This window comes from Nanorana parkeri, unplaced genomic scaffold (genome assembly GCF_000935625.1).
Source record: "Nanorana parkeri isolate BGI_ZX_2015 unplaced genomic scaffold, ASM93562v1 scaffold1098, whole genome shotgun sequence".
NCBI lineage: Eukaryota > Metazoa > Chordata > Amphibia > Anura > Dicroglossidae > Nanorana > Nanorana parkeri.
In genome coordinates, this window is record NW_017307366.1 from 187,343 (window position 1) to 205,240 (window position 17,898).

Below are 17,898 nucleotides of genomic sequence, written 5' to 3' on the forward strand. Positions count from 1 at the left end.
CACCTCCTCCCCGCCTCACATTTCCTGCCCATCCACATCCACGATCGGCACAGGGACGCGGGGAGATGTAGTAAGGAGGAGCAGGTGTGTGGGGATGACAGCTGCTGATAAGACAGGTCCGATCTCAGAAGCACGTTGCTGGAAGACTGCTCAGGTAAGCCTGCACTTTCCCACGCATGGTACTCTATAATGTATTGCTGGGATTTGTATTTCTCTATAGCCGATGGTACATTGTGCTGTATATTATACATAGGAATACAAATCCCAGCAATACAGTGTATAATGTATGTATAATGTATTGCTGGGATTTTGTTGTACTCCTCTATAGCTGGTGATATTCTGCATTGCGCTGTATAGAGGACTACAAGTCCCAGCAATAATACATTATACAGCGCAATGCAGAATACCACCAGCTGTAGAAGAAGAGTACAACAAATCTCAGCAATAGTACATTATAAAGTGGTACAATGCTAAATACCACCAGCTATAGAGGACTACAAAACCCAGCAATAGTACATTATACAGCGCAATGCAGAATGCCGCCAGCTATAATGTACTATTGCTGGGATTTGTTGTATTCCTCTATAGCTGGCGGTATTCTGCATTGTGCTGTATACTGTGCTTTTGCTGGGGTTTGTAGTCCTCTATAGCCGGTGCCATTCTGCATGCATTGCTGTATAATTTTACACTTTCCATTTCACTATATTGCACACCACACTATCTTTTTATCTTTTTTACTTCCACCGGTCCAAGCTTGCTCCTGTGATGGACTACAACCGCAATACAAACTAGTAGTCCTATCAATGGAGCCATTTTTAAAACTTTATTTTATCGTTTATTCGATTAACCGATTAATCAAACTTAATAATCGGCTAACTAATCGATTTTGAAAATAATCGTTAGCTGCAGCTCTAACTGCGACCATTTTATTCTACAGGGTCTTGGCTTTCAGAAACTATATAATGTTTGGGGGTTTGAAGTAACTTTCAGGCCTACAATGTGGATTATATCACGTGTGCAAAAACAAAGAAAAAAAAGGATCCTTAACCGGTTAAAAAGCGTGCTTTCTCAAAATATGTAGTTCTGTAAAATCCTGTCTAAAAAAATCAAGGAAAGATATGTTACTCAAAATACTGAGGTAGTGACTGGACTCCCAACCAATACAAGTAAAAGAAAACAAAATGCAGCAAAGGGAAACCTCTAAAAATGCTTCTACAGAAGGAATATACAGTATTTCAGAATTCATTTTACAGTATGACTCTACCTAACCTCTATAACAGTGTCTGTTTGCAAACCGTGTCAATTTCAGTACCAAAGAAGATGCACTGCAATTATTTTTGTCACGATCAATAGACCTGGATACACCTTGCAATCTGCTAAATTTAGATAGAAAAGTTTTAAAAGTTTTGGAGGGGTAAAACAACAAACCATGTTAGGGCTGCAACTAACGCTTATTTTCATAATCGATTAGTTGGCCAATAATTTTTTCAATTAATCGGTTAAAAAAAAAAAAAATACTATCTTTTATTTTAAATGAAAAACTTGGTGGTAAAACTCCATTTGTGTATTTCAGAATAAAACTGCATACACATTTTTTGCAATCGCACGGCACTGGAACGCATGGCATTACAGTACCTGCGTTCCAGTGCAGGCGGAGGCACGAGGGGTGCCATTGCAATCAATGGCACCACGACACATCCTGCAGCAGAATTGGTCAGGCTGAAACCAAAAATTACTTTTCCCACCTTTTTGTTTATACATTTTTTTAAATAATTCTATATTATATTAGACATTTTAATTAGTTTCATGGAATTTAAATATGATTTGTAAAAATCTAATATAAAAAAAAAAGCCAAACTTTTATTTAAAATAAATAAAAGCCCAGTCATCAGTTTAGCGTTAGCCATGAATATAATCTTGAAAATTATTGCTCACTACGTAGATGCACTCGACTTGCGTATCTGTTTGCGGGGTCGGGGGACTTAAAATAAAAAAATACCCCCGAAAAATGTTAACTTTATTTTTTACCCCTAGTGTCACCATTCCACTTCACTGGGGAATGACAGCTTCCTGCTGAGGAAACTGAATGTAAATATAGCATGCAGTGGCTGGGAGCAAACGCCAGCCTCCTATTGGCTATTCTAATTTGCAGTAGCAAGCTGGCTATTGCACCTGCCCACTGCCTGCTGTCAATTAGCAGAGGAGGGACCAAAAAGGAGAAAGTTCTCCTTGAGGTCCTCCTCTGCAGACAGCAGGCAGTGGGCGGGTGCAATAGCCAACCTGCTATTGCAATTTAAATTAGCCAATAGCAGGCTGGCTATTTCTTCCAGCCACTGAAGAAACCTAATGCCTGCTTTATACCGCTGGCAGAAAAGGGGGCGTGGGACCAGCAGAGGAGGATCGTGGGCACGGCAGCAGAGGGGAATGCAGAAGCACAGTGGTCTCTACTGCTTGCTGGGTGCCGGGACACAAACCAAAAGCACACAGCGGTTCCCAGAGAGGAGTGGAGAACGGTGCAGCAGAGCAAAGGCGGCAGCAGCATCTTACCGAAAATGAGAATCGTTGACAACACTTCTCATTTTCGATTATAATCAATTTTATCGATTAGTTGTTTCAGCCCCAATACATCAATAAAATTTGGATAAAACACTGAATGCATACATTGGAACACAAACAGATTGTAATGTTTGTGAGTAGCCATACATTCCTTGTACAATTCACCACTTCATCCACCACTTTACTGGATCGTAGAAGCGATATCACTTCTACTGTAAAGCCGGCCGCCGGTTCTACAAATATGAACAGAGTCTCGGCAGAGTCTGTTTAACTACTTGAAGACCAGGATGTTAAACCCCCTTCCGGGCCAGGCCATTTTTCAGCTCTGCGGTACTTTGACTGACGTTTATTTTCAGTCATACAACACTGTACCAGGGGTGTGGAATTCCTATCGCCCGACGCCCGGGACATGCAGTTTCGGGCGAGTAGTTTTTATGTACATTTAGCCCGGCTCTGGACAAGCAGAGCTTAATGTACATTGTGGAGCCGCGTTTCTGCCCGCACCCACGCAGTCATTTTCGGGGTCCCCCCTCTCCCGGGGGACCCCGAAAACTACGGCACAACGGCTGCTCTATGGGCTGTGTGTGTTCTGAGACCGTGGCGCTGTAATCACAGCGCCACCTGTCTCGGTTGTCAGGAACTACACAGAACAGCTGTTCTGTGTTGGAGGGCAGGTTCCATAAAGAGAACCTGTCACCTCCAAACTATCACATAAGGGATTTTAATCCCCTATGTGATAGGAAGAACATTAAGTGGAAAAAGTAAATAAATACAAATTTAAAGAAAATGTAAAAAGTTAATAAAATATATAAAAAGATTTAAAAAATAAAAAAAATTTAAAAAAAATGAAACGCCATCTGCATGCAAATAAACACATGCGTAGGACATTCTGCATGTGCTTTGAGATTGCAGCCGCCATTCCATGGTGGTAGCCAGAATTCTCTCACACACACACAACGTGCATTAAAGAATAAGTTCATTTTCCCAGGTAATATGGAAAAATTACCCCTTTGAAATCTGGCCCCCTCTTACCCAAACCGCCACCCCCTCCCCCTGGCTATACTTACCTTTCAGCGAACAATCCCTCCCCTCCGCCAGTATCGGTGTACTATCTGTCCCCCGTACTGCTGTCCAGCGCAGTGCTCCCCTATGCAGTTTGAATTTCGCTCGCAAATTGCAAGCACTCATTGGTCAACGTGGTCAGATGTTAGCGCTGACCAGTGAGAAGCGCTATTTAGCACAGTCAAATATGTTTTGATTAGAGGTGCACAGATACTAGTATCAGTGCCGATAACGAGTATTTGGGCGAGTACTCACCCAAATGCTCCGATACCTTCCCTGATATTGGAACTTACGGCCAGATGAAAATTTCCTGACTGGCAGTGCCGTAGGGGAACATGGAGCCAGCTTCCCGTGCAATCAGGAAGCCGTGCGGCAAGTATTGACACGCCTCCTGGTTTTCTGATCGGCCGGGAAGCCGGATCCTTGCTGATTGGCTGGAAAACCGGCTTCCTGGCCAATCAGCATCGAGCCAGTTTCCCGGTCAATCAGGTCATTACTCGCCACCCGGCTTCCTGATTGACCGGGAAGCAGGTTTCCCGGCCAAATCACAATCAAGCAGGCCAAACAACATGCAGCCGGCTTCCGTGGCAATGAGGAACCTGAGCGGGATGTTATTACCTGCTGCTCGGCTTCCTGATTACCAGGGAAGCCTGCTCCATGCCAGCGGAAGCACTGGTATTAGTATTCAGTGTCGGCGAGATCCGAAAGCGAACAACCGGTATTGGTGCATCCTTAGTTTTGATTAAAAACATTTTTTGTATTGGGACAAGTAGATTGTCATGAAGAACAAGTAGATTTGGCCCCCGCTTTAGCCCTTGTACAAGTAGTTGTTTTTTTAAATTTCCACACCCGTGTACTGAAACAAATTTTATACCATTTTTGGGGAAAGATAGAGCTTTCTTTTAGTGGTATTTAATCACCACTGGGATTTTTATTTTTTACTATATAACAAAAAAGTACCCCAAATTTTGAAAAAAAAAACCTGTTGGCCTATGAAATGTTATGAAACATTATCACCCCAATTTTTTGGTAAAACATAGAATACGGGGTCATGTTGGGTAAAGTCAGCGAAATCACATAAAAACGACCACACACAAAATTGGCCATCGGCGACGCTTTAAACCCTTTAACTGCTCATCAGTTTAGAGTTATCAGTAATTAACGGCCCTAAAATTATTGCTATGTTTGCGGCGATATGTACCGCCGCAATGGGCACAATTGTCGCTTTCGCACGTGGGCGCACCTGACGCGTGTTTGCATGTGGGGGGGTGGGAGACTTTAAAAAAAAAATTATTTAAAAAAAATATATTATTTTTCACTATTTTTGTTACGCTTCTTTATTTATTTTTTTATGCTTTAATTTTTTTACACTTAACTTTATTGCTATCACATAGGGGCTAAGAAATCCCCTATGTGATAGCCAATTCAAATACCAGGTTCTCTTTATGGAGACATCAGGGGTCTCCAAGACCAGTCACCTAGGGACCCCCAGAGAAGCTGATGAAGCAGAGATCTGCTTCAACAGCTTCTCACCGGCGTCTGTTGCCGGAGAATGACACTGAATGCGGAAGTGATGTAATAGTACTGATCTCCCTTTGATCTCCAATAAGAGTCACCGTGCAGCGGGAACAGCGCATCTCAGAACCGGCAGCAACGGAGACTGCGGTAAGGGGGGCGCACACCCACAGCTACTACAAGCGATCAGACGTCTCTAGAGATGCCTGATCGCTTCAATGTAAAGAGCCATTGCTGGCTGTTTACATTTCTAACAGTTCACCCACTCTTGTGCGCGCTGAGCAACGCACACGAGCCGGGGGAGGGGCAGGACGTCTTAAGACGCCCTCCAACTCCTATAAGGATCCCTGAACGGAACGTCGATGGCCGTTCCCTTCAGGAACGGCCATGGACGGCAAGATTATTTCATCATGGGCAGTGAAGGGGTTAAGAAAAAAATTGTTTCTAATATGTCCAGTTCTATGCATTATAAAACTGCAGTATATAAATTTAATATATAATTGAAAGATTTTGTTACATACCACATTCCCATCAGTGTCTATCCTACTAAGAGAAGAATTAAGCCTTAGCAACTGCTGCGAAGAGGTAGAGGTTGACATTGTGGCAGTGAAAGCTGTTTGTAACTCTGTACCTACAAGGAAAAAACAAAAAACAAAAAACCACAGCATTAACAATCAAACATATTAAAATATAATTATGTGTAGCTATCTACCTTCTATCCATGTCTGTGGTATATGGCAAAAAGTGAACTCAATTATGCGGTCTGAAAAACTCCACACAAAAAACTAAATGCACAGCTAAAATACATACATGGGAGCTGGTTTACCTGTCAAAAGGATTTGCATTCCAGCCCAGTCCTTGGTTTACACAGCCCTACCACACAGCACAGTCAGCTTTGTGATCAGAGTTTTCTCTGCAGCATTAAGCAACACAACCAGGTCACTTCTCTGCCCCCGAGCCTGTGATAGAACACTGACGCAGCAACAGAAGGATGAGGTTATCACTCTGTCCTTTCCTATCAGCATGTTCCTTGTTTGCACATGACTAAGCATGACACCTGATTGGTTCCAACTACTGTCCCTCCCACCCCCATTCTGAGCGCTGCTATGCAGGAGAGTATTATAGAGGCTGAACTCAAGTCAAACAATACATTTTTATACTAGCTGCATTAAAATACATTTAATAATTTTTAATAAATAAAAAGTACTGATTAGAGATTTCACTAGCTGTTCCATCTGCAAATATTTGATAAAACCTAGGATTTGATTTTAAGACTTATGCTCATAATCTACCTATCTGGTGAATGCAGTATTCCTTTAAATGCTGTATGTGTATTCTTTGTCCTTTTTTGCAGTTTACTCTGTCACTGCCAGCTCATTTCCCCCCCCCCATTTTATGCAAATATACACATTGCTTTTGTTGTTTTTACACATCAAAACAAAATTTAAAACCACATAACATACATTTTCTAAAAGTAGACCCTGCAGAATAAAATAGTGGTAGTTAATTTTTTTTTGTGTCACAATATTTGTGCTACCGTTTACCAAATCCATATTTTCAGTAACAAATGCACTTAAATAATTTTTACTGTACACACACAGTTCACACTTTTTGCATTAAAAAAAAGGGGAGCACCATGTATCAAAGTAAATAGATACCAAAAAATTTCAAGATTTAAAATATGTGGGCCTGTAGTACAGCGAAAAACTATGGCACCTAAAATTGTCCATAGGCAAAGTTTTAATAGACTTCACAGGTCAGATTCAAGAAAATGGATTTAGAATTGTTGCTCTCACTGGCATGAGCGGCGATTCCAGATGTGTGGGGGCAAACTTCATTTTTGTACAGATGCACACCCATGTTGTTCGTGTCTACTCGTGGGTGGGGTTCTCTGATTTTACTGCAATATTTTTTTTTAAACCTAAATTTTTTTTAACTTGAGGCTCCATTCACACATAGCGGTAGCTAAAACGTGTAAACTTTAACATAAGAGCGGATTCCGCACGTTTGCGGCTATTACTTTAGCCGGAACACACGGAATCGGCTACGTATATCGCGCTTCGACTTTTTTTGTGCAACACGCGTTTTCATACCGCGTGGATGTCGAGCAAGTGTGAATAACCTACATTGGAATTATTTTGTATGCTTAGCGCAGAAAACAGCCTATGTGTGAACAGAGCCCAATGTGTTTTGCCATCACAAGGAGGCAGATAAATACCCTCATGTGATCACATAATGCAGGAGACAGGTTACCTTTGAGAAGACATCAAGGGCCTAGTAGACCCGTAATCTTCCCTGCATTCTGCTAAAGCCAAAAGAGTAAAAATACTTTGCTTGATCAGCTGTTTTACTGACCACACTAGCGGAGATCGGACAGTTTTTACTCCACAGTGTTAAGAACTAAGCGCTTGGGGGCGTGGCCTGAACATGGCACCGAGAGGACGTGAGTAGGGAGAGCTCCGTGGAGTGATGGAGTAATTGCCAGTAGATCCCCTTATCAGACGCCATTACGCCCCATGTCCAGAGGCACCAGGAAATCGTGGACCCCCCACGGCCCTCCACGCCCGCGGGTACAGGCCCGATTGGACCCCTTTCTATCCCAGCCTGCAGGGGGAGTCAGGGCCAGAAGCCAGGCCGCGCGGTCCTCGGGCTCCGGGCCTACAGCGTGGCGAGCGGAAGTGCTGGGACAGTCCCCGGCTGCGGCCCAGCCACGCTCCCCTCAGGAGGCTATGCGGTCCCAGATGGAGCAACCACCCTCCCCACCCAGCTCCCTACCTGACCCGATGTTGGGGCTCGTGGCGTCAGCATCCCAGGGACTCCCGCAAGCGACGGGTGACATGGACATGCCCAGCCGGTCTGACCTCTGTGCCATGCTGGTGGCGCTCCCGACCAGGGACGACATGCAGGCCATGATCAGCCAGATTGCAGCTACCCTCCGTGCGGATCTAGCAGAGGTAAGGGAGGGGGTTGCCCAGAAGGCACAGCGCATAGAGGCCTTAGAGACGGCAGGCTCCGCCATAGTGGCGCAGGTTTCCCAGTTGGAGGAGGCAGTCCTGACACAGAAGGCCCACTCGATCCAACTACAGTTGCGGCTGGAAGACACCGAAAATCGTAACCGCCGAAATAACTTGCGGCTGAGGGGGATCCCAGAATCTACAGGAGGCCAAGACCTGAGGGCGGCTGTAACAGCTATATTCAATGGCCTACTAGGTAAGCCCCCGACAGAACAGCTGGAACTGGACCGGGTACACAGAACCCTAGGCCCCAGAGGACCCGATGTCAACAGGCCTAGAGATGTGCTGTGCCGCGTGCACTTTTTCAATGTTAAGGAGGAAATCCTCCGCAATGCATGGAGACAGGGCGCAGTAGACTTTGATGGAGCTGACATCCAGATCCTGCCTGATGTGTGCCCACAAACCTTGCACCGTAGGCGCCTTCTCAAGCCCCTTACAGACCATCTCCAAGCGGGGGGTATCCCTTATCTTTGGGGTTACCCATTCTCTCTGATGATCGGCAGAGGCGACAGGTCCTTTAGACTGACCCACCCACGTCAACTGCCTGACCTGATGGACTTTCTTGACTGTGCTCCACTCCTGCTACCAGACTGGCTGGACATTTCTTCGGCTGAGGCCTCGACCACAGCATGCCACAGACCATCGGGATTCCGGAGACCCAGAGGGGCTCGCAACAGATCCACGTCTCGGCCCACGAGGGATCGCCCGGGGGACCGGGAAATCTGATCGGCCTTGAGACACTTTGTGGACTGTCTTGGGTGTCCAGCTCTACGTGCCTTGTGAGACTGTGTTTACCTGACCTAGCTCCTGCTGGTGGAGTTGATGGCCCTACATGCGGTATTGGGGGGTGGGTGGTGATTGGCGTGAGCTAGAACAGGTTCACTGACACGAGTTTGCTTGTGTGCCTTATGGGACATATATATGTGTTTATTGGGTACCTGACTCAAAACCCCTGTTGAACTTATGCCGAGCTGATGGGAGGCCTCACAGTGTACGGGACTCGGGTAGGATAGCAGACTGTTGTGGTAGCTGGAGCGATGGGAGGGGGTGGTAAGAGGGGGAGACCGGGTCTGGAGCTGGTCTTTCTTATTGACGGGGCGGAGGCGGGATAGGGCCCCATGTTCATTTTTGGCCTACGGGCCCATTGCCAATGGGACGTTTGGCTGTCCAATTTCGTGATATATGCTCCATATCTCATTCTGTTGGCTGCTGTGTTTAGCCTTTTTCCCCAAGTTTCAGGCGTTTCCTCTCCGTGTTGGAGTTAATCCGTAGGAACGCCTGGGTTGTAACTGTCTATTTCTAAGTTACTTGCCTTTCATTCTTTCTTTCCTGCACTAGGGTCGGACATAGCCTCACCCTCGGTGCGACGAGTGCTCTCTTTTCTTCTCTCTTTACTTTTTCTCTAACTGCCGTGTTCTCATCTGAATCCAGTTCCCCAACCAGTGTCTTTGTCTAGTCGTGCCCGGTCCCGGGACACCGAGAGCTCACCACCGAGAGGGTACAACCCGAGGCTGTGCGCCTGAATAGCTGGACTGGCCTGGAGAAGTCCCTGCGGGTTCACTGGAAGCAAAACCACGGGAGCGGTGAGTTGCACCACACAACATGCCGATTGTCAATGTCACCTCCTTTAATGTCAGGGGGCTCCATGTCCCCTCAAAGAGATCAAATCTACTGAACGAGCTGTGGAGACAGAGGTCTCATGTAGCATTCCTACAAGAGACCCATTTCAAGGCTGGGCATATCCCCAAACTAGGGAACCACAGATATTCCACGTCTTATCATGCCCCATCCTGGGACTCTAAATCAAAAGGGGTGAGCATCATTACCATGGCAATATGTAGACACATGCAGACCCGGAGGGGAGAATGCTGTTAGTAAAAGGGGATCTTCATGGCCACAGGGTGACCTTTGCCACAGTTTATGCCCCGAACTCTGGACAGGTGACTTTCCTAGAATCCTTCTGGGAACAGATAGAGTTGTTTGCGGAGGGACTATGGATATTGGGGGGAGATTTTAACATGGTACTAGACCCCACGAGGGGAATCTCACAACTCTCGCACGCCCAGCGGAAAAGAGTCAAGCGGTCATTGTTTGAACTTCAACTAGCCCCGCACCAATCCTATTCACGCATAGACTTCTTTTTGCTCCAACACGCAGCATTGCCCCTTCTCTCCGGCACTTCCATAGGTACTTTGGCCCTATACGATCACTCCCCGGTACACATGAGTATACTCGTGGGGGAGGGTATTCGCTCGCCTTTCACTTGGCGACTGAACGAATCCCTCCTGCAAGAAAAGGCTGTCCTACGTAAAGCCTGGCAGAAGGGCACCATACCCTTTGATGGCGTGGACATAACTATCCTCCCAGATCTGTCTCACCACACTCTTTAAATGCGGAGGATGCTCCAGCCCCTCCTCTCTGAGATCCGTCAAGCCGGTGGCCTGTACACCTGGGGCTACCCCTTCAGCCTAAATGTCCGCAGGAATGGTCGTACATTTATACTCCGGCACCCGGCCCAAATAGGAGACCTCTTCTCCTTCCTAGCAATCCCCCCGGTGGAGATACCTGACTGGCTAAGCCCCGACCTGGATTTCGGGAATCGCCCTATGCCCCAGAGACGACGCCGGCGCAGTTCCTCTTCCAACCGACCCAGGGTGCCGCGACATACGCCATCTTCCATCGAGCCATGATGCCAGACCCCTGCTGGACCACTATGGAACTTAACCCCCGGAGGAGCCCCATCTATCCAATCCCGGTGAACGCTATGCAGTTTTTCGGCCCTAAGTCCTTACCCGGGCCCCGAATTCACCGCCGGTACCCTCTTACGCACTGAGCCCAGCTGGATGGGACCCACCCCACTGAACTTCGGGGAAGACCCCCCCCTTACCGGCAGATCCGGAGTGCCCCACTCCCCGACACCACCGTGGCTCACCCACCGACCCTCCCGACCCCCGCGGATGCGTACTTAGCCTCCCCGTGGCCACCAACATGCCGGTCCGCCTTGGGTGGTATCCTGGCCCTGCCGGACACCATGGACCCCCCCCTGATGACAGTCCTATGGAGAGACGCACTGACCATCTCCAGAACACTTCACAGACCGGTGGATGCAAGCGCCCCCTCCCTACGGCTACCATCCTCCTAGCTACCCCGTCTAATCGGGACAGATGCGCTCCCTTGACCCTTCAGAGACGGCCTTGTTATTACATCTGCTGGAGGGGGTAAGGGCCAAGTTCGGGAGAGCACGACGCATGTTTTATGAATTTGGGAACAAACCTGGGAAGCTCCTAGCACGTGCCCTGAGAGATGTCAGATCCCGTACGTACATACCATCCATCCGTTCGTCAGAGGGGTCACTAGTCTCTAGATCCAAAGACATAGCAAGGCAATTCCACTCGTTCTACTCTGCCCTATACAATTTACGTCAGGACACGGGACAGTCGGGGGCCCCGGAACGGACGCAGGCGATCCGAGCGTACCTGACCGGCTCGGGCATGCCATCCGTTCGTCAGAGGGGGCACTAGTCTCTAGATCCAAAGACATAGCAAGGTAATTCCACTCGTTCTACTCTGCCCTATACAATTTACATCAGGACACGGGACAGTCGGGGGCCCCGGAACGGACGCAGGCGATCCGAGCGTACCTGACCGGCTCGGGCATGCCCCGCCTGCCCGAGTCGGTTGCACTAAGTATGGAGGTACCTATCTCGGTGGGGGAATTTGAAGCGGCCCTGAAAACTATGAAACCGGGGAAGGCACCGGGACCAGACGGACTAACCCTAGTATATTACAAATCCTTTCAGGAGCTCCTAGGGACCCACTTCTCAGAGGCCTATAATTCGCTCAAGGGAAACACACTACCTCGAGACGCCCTTAGGGCACAAATCACAGTAATTCCTAAGGCAGGGAAAGACCCCGCGCAATGTGCTAGTTACAGGCCCATTTCACTGCTGAATACCGACCTGAAGATGTTCACCCGAATACTAGCTTCTCGCCTTCTCCCTTTCTTAGATGACCTTATTGGAAGGATCAGGTTGGTTTTGTGCCGGGCCGAGAGGCCAGGGACAACACCATCAGAACCCTGAACGTGATCCATCTAGGGCGCACGCGCTCTCAGCCGCTTCTCCTGCTGTCTTTGGACGCGGAGAAGCGTTTGACAGGGTGAACTGGTCATTTATGAGGGGGATGCTAGACTACATTGGGCTGGGGTCGAGTATGCAGCAGGTGGATTCGGTCATTGTACTCGAATCCTACGGCGGTGATTAGAGTTAAGGAGGCCCTGTCCGAGCCCATTACCATTTCTAATGGGACTTGCCAGGGATGTCCACTCTCGCCCATTATCTTCATACTTACCCTTGAACCACTACTCAGGACTATACAAGGAACCCTGGACATAAGTGGACTGGACTGTGGCGGGAGACAGCATAAGGTTGCGGCTTACGCCGATGACCTGCTGCTATATGTCACCCACCCAGAAATCTCCCTGCCCAATGCCATGCACGCGATACGCGCGTATGGCCAACTGACAGACTTTAAGCTGAATTGGAGTAAATCGGAGGCGTTGAATGTCTCACTCCCAGAGGGTCGACTGGCGCAGTTGAGGGACTCGTCAATCACTTACCTTGATGTGGCTATCCCTGCAGATGTCCGTAAAACGTTCTCCCTGAACTTTATCCCTCTCCAGCAACATATCACGTTAGATTTGGCCTCTTGGGACCGCCCCTCCTTTACATGGTTGGGTCGCAATAATATCTTAAAAATGGTGGTCATGCCGAGGTTACTCTTATCTCCTCCAAACGCTTCCAGTGTCAATCCCGGTGACATTCCTCCGCCAGCTCAGATTTCAATTCCTAACCTTTTTATGGATGAACAAGAGGGCTCGGTTGAGGCTTCAGATATTGTCTAGATCCAAGAGAGCTGGTGGCCTGAGCTTTCCAGATCCAGTGATGTACTATAAAGCGACACACCTGTCGGTGGTAGTAGACTGGTGTTGTAACTCCAAACACAAGCTGTGGGTTTAATGTGGGGATTAATGATAATCCAGTGATAGTCTGTCCGTGAGAAAACTTCCCTCCCCTCAAAATAAAAGGATTTGTTACACCCCACCACTCTAATTAGAGTAACACATTGCGGACGAGCAGGAAGGAGTTAATAGCACACACGGCTAAATTGAAATCAGTGGCATCCACCACCAAACAAAAGAGAACTTAAAATTCCAATAACAAACGGAAAACAAAAGATAGAATAACTTGGGAGTAAAAGCAAAAATAAATCTTTACGAATTAAGAGGACATCCACACAGGAAACATCAAATAAATAAGTAGCATCTAAAAACACCTGTGATTATCCAGTTGAAAACAGAGAAAGTTGGTGTTGCAAGTTATAGATCTATATAGAATTCTTCATTACATCTGAATAGGGAAACCAGAAGAACATCTTCCTTTTTCGTTGCCTCCCTCCCCTCTTACTCTCCTTGTTTGGGAACCATCCCCTTGATTGTTACAGTTCACGAAAGTGGACATGCGTGTGTAAAGTGAATGGAGGAAAAGAAACCGAAGCAATAGCTATATCGGTCTTTTTCCCGCTATGGTGGGGATACAAGGCTAATTTGAATGAGGATCGATCCACATATAAATTCATGACTGCATGTTTTCTATAATGTTTTTAATGGTAATCGGTGAATCCAATGTGCAATAGTATGTGTTTTTTCAATAAAATTAATAATTTTTTACAATCAATTGACGTGTCCGGATCCTTAAGTTGACCGCTACTAACCCGTTATCTCCTAACGGGTTAACCTTTTTCTTTTTGTACAAGCTGTGGGTGGACCTGGAACAATTGGAGTGCACCCCGCCTTTGCAAAGCGCACCTTGGATCTTTCCTAGGATGCCGCTCGCGTATTGGTCGAACCCATTGGTTCGGGCCACGATGAAGGCAACTAGCGGGACACTGTCCAACCCGGGGTTCTCCCCACAGCCCTCGCCTCTCATACAGTGGTATAAGGGACTCGTCAATCACTTACCTTGGTGTGGCTATCCCTGCAGATATTCGTAAAACGTTCTCCCTGAACTTTATCCCTCTCCAGCAACATATCACGTTAGATTTGGCCTCTTGGGACCGCCCCTCCTTTACATGGTTGGGTCGCAATAATATCTTAAAAATGGTGATCATGCCGAGGTTACTCATCTCCTCCAAACGTCAGTGGACAGGGAATCCGCACTTCCCCCTGGGTCTGCATACTCCACTGGCTAGGTCCCTTACCTCGTCTGCGCTTACTAGACTGTATAGGTTCCAAGGGGCAGCCCAGTGGTTAACCATTGCTCAGATTGGGGATCTGACAGACCCACCCCTGGGTTTCTGGAGCTCCCTACAGATACGACACTTTCTGGACACGTCCGAGCGGGAGTCCCCCTCTGAGACTGAGTACGGAATTTGAGACCATATGTGACAAGGCGGAGCCAGTGAGACACATGCTGTCACACCTGGTCGAATGTCTTCGTACTCCACCTGATCTAACCCCTCTGTACTTTATCAGGCAATGGGCAGCGGATCTGGGAGTAGAGTTTAGCCCCAAACAGGTCGATCGTATGCTGCACTTTGCGCTCAAATCATCATCATGTCGACGAAATATCAAGAGGCGGGGTACAAGCTGTTGACCCGATGGTATAGGGTCCCGAAGGCTCTGCACGCTATGTACCCGGCGGTCCCTGAGACATGTTGGCGTTGTGAGGGGGAGGTGGGATCCCTACTGCATATTTTTTGGGAGTGCCCGGGGGTTTCTACATTCTGGTCTCAGATTGCCACTCTTGTCCAGCAGATCACGGTTACGTCCCTCCCGTTCACTCCGGCGGCATATCTCCTCCACCTGACACCGCTACCGCGGAAAACCTATAAAAGATCCTTACTGATCCACCTACTGAATGCAGCTCGGGCATGCATCCCGGACTGTGGCAGCAGGCCCGTCCGCCCTCAGTGGAGATGTGGGTGAAGAGAGTGGAGGAGATCCGGCTGATGGAGGATCCGACATCCTCAATCCGTAAGACCCAAAATAAATTTGTCGCTACCTGGGCGGCATGGTACTTGTTCAGAGATTCTTCAGCGTTCCCCCAGGGCAGCCGGGGGTGAACTATTGGAGATGCCAGCAAGATGGTGGCTCCGGTGGACCGGGACTTGGACGGTGTGTCACCCCGTCACCCCCGTGGTGTAATGTGGTGTAATGTCTGTTTCATCACTCTCCTGGGATTGCTGCGGAACCGCCCGTGCCGATCGAGGGAGAGTATCTTTTGGGGAGTTGGTGTGTTCTTACTGTATATTCATAAGTTTTATGTAAGGAAAATGGAAAAGTCATGGAAGTACAGATGCAGACCCGACAGTTGTGGCTTGTAAGTGAGCAATGTACAGGGGGCGAGCGGGGCTGGACGGTAGTCAAGATAATCCGAAGTTGTATGTAAATGTATGATATTGCCTGGTCGCAAGGCCCAGATGTTTGTACGGTCCTGTGTAAGTACTCTTATGTTTGCATAAATAAAGAATTAAAAAAAAAAAAAAAAAAGGACTAAGCGCTTCTGGGCTCATTGATTACAGAAAAGATCAGTGAACAGATGTTAGCTAGTCTCCCGTCAGTCTCATCCTGAAACGTTACGTACATAGCTTGAGATGTTTGTGTTAACAGCACTTCAGGTGAACTTTTAGAAAAATTTCACATTCCTCCAAATCACAATCTCTTTACCCAAAACTAAAGCTGCAGAAAAGGTGGAAAGGAGTCGGGCCCAAAAACTTTAAAAAAAAAAAAAAAAGGAAGGATGAGGCTTTTCTGGTTTCTAAATTCTCAGATAAAGGCTTACATTGCCTTCCAGTTGACAAGCTCTCAGCGGTCAAATTTCAGTGTTCATATGTCATTTGTTTATTAGGCAATCACAGCACCACCACCCACTGACTACAGCTACTCTTCGATGTATACCCCCAAGTACACCCTCACCAACCCCATCTGCACCTCCACATTGTCAGGGTTCCACCCTGACTTAAAGTGACATTGAAAGGATAATTTTTTTCCCCTCCCCCCAATGTTAATGTCAGCACTTACCTTAAATGATGTCTCTTAATCTGATCTTCCTCTTCTTTCCTGATGTTTTTATCTGTCCCTCCAGCGGTGCGGCGACGCTCCGATCCAGCGCTGACTCCTCTCTGCTTGCAGGCACTTCCGATCCAGCGGTGTCTGCATGCGGGTGCACACGTCCATAGACTTACCTTGCGTCTCTGCTTGTCTCCCGGCCGAGAATCCGAACTGCACATGCGCCCACCCCAAGATGCTTTGCGGCCGCCCGAGCAGTTTTGTTTTCTCGGACGGGAGTGAAAACAAGGCTAGTTTAAAACGCTGTTAAAAGCGGGGTTTTAAAAAAAAACGTTTTGCCTATATCTACTGCTTGCTAGCAGTAGATATAGGCAAAAAAAACGGTGGGTTTAGAACCCCTTTAACTGGTTTGCAGCATTCTGTCTTGGCTGCCATTCCACCCATCTGTGATTCCTCCTGTCTGAGCAGACTGTGTAACGTTGCTCACTACTCCCTCTAATGGCCAAACAGGGATCATCTCGAAGACGTGCAACCGTTTCTACTGTACGGTTGCACGTCTTTTGTCTAAGGAGCACGCTAGAAAATCGTACGATTTTCGGCTGGTTTGAATGGTGCTCGGGAGACAAATGCCGAACGGGACGGTGTGCGCACGAGCACACTGCCCGTTCAGCATTGCGGTCATCGGAAGCCCGCCCCTCTTGCGATGATCGAGAGTACGATCTGCCTGTCCAAGATGGGCAGATCGTACGTTTTTTAAATTACTTTACAACCATCGCAAGGTTGCGATGGTTGTAAAGTGTATGGCCACCTTTATAGAGATACATCAGCAATTGACTTAAGTACAATTCAGGTGTTCAGCAGCTGCTATTCATTGACCACTCTCCCTGATCCTCATACTATCCCACTTTAACCTCTTCCCTACCTCTATCCTTTCATTCTTGCACTCCTTTCATACGTACTACTCCTCATTCACTTTACTGTCTCACACTTCATCTGCACAGCATGCGTTCATTACCATTGCTTCTCTTCTTAACCCCTTCGTGATGGGAGACGTACACTGTACGTCCAGCCACAAAGGGACCAAATGACTTGTCACGTACACTGTACGTGACGAGTTATTTGCTTCTTTAAATTTCCTTTACCCCCCTCTCCACCCTACATTTGATATATTTCTCACTCTCTCCTACCCTGTCCCTATTACTGCACTTATCACCTCCTGTTTATTCTTAATACACATGCTAGGGTTGCCTCCAGGACACTGGGGCATGTTCGCTCATATAAAACTCCCTCTCATCTCACTTCTCTCAGGTTGATATATCTCCCAAATAAAGCTGCAACAGTTAATCGATTAAGTCGATTAAAATCGACGATTGAAAACGTTGGCAACGTTTTCGATCGTCGATTCGTCGGCTATCGATTGCTATCCATCGTCGATTTGTCGGCCAAAAATCAAATTTCCCGCTCACGCCAAGTCGATTAAGCTGTTTGTGCCATGCCCACTGCACACGCCGGTAAACCCGCTCACGCGACGACGCTTAGCCACGCCCACGCTGAGGACATGCGTCTGGCCCTGCCCGCCGACAACCAACAACGCCGCTCGCGGACAACACCGTCATTCAAAGTAAGTCGAGATCAGCCGGGAGCTTTTTAATGTTTCCTGTTGTGTTTTTTTTTTTTTTTTAAG

The 17,898-nt window shown here is 47.5% G+C and overlaps 1 protein-coding gene across 1 annotated transcript in view; it reads right to left on the reverse strand.

The window, feature by feature from the left end:
- MDM4 (MDM4, p53 regulator) overlaps positions 1–17,898 on the reverse strand; it is a 132,942-nt gene that overhangs the window by 93,052 nt on the left and 21,992 nt on the right. Inside the window, exon 2 of the mRNA XM_018567817.1 lies at positions 5,655–5,764. Coding sequence (XP_018423319.1) covers positions 5,655–5,732 — 78 coding nt within the window. The 5' untranslated portion in view covers positions 5,733–5,764. The remainder of the gene's footprint in view (positions 1–5,654; positions 5,765–17,898) is intronic.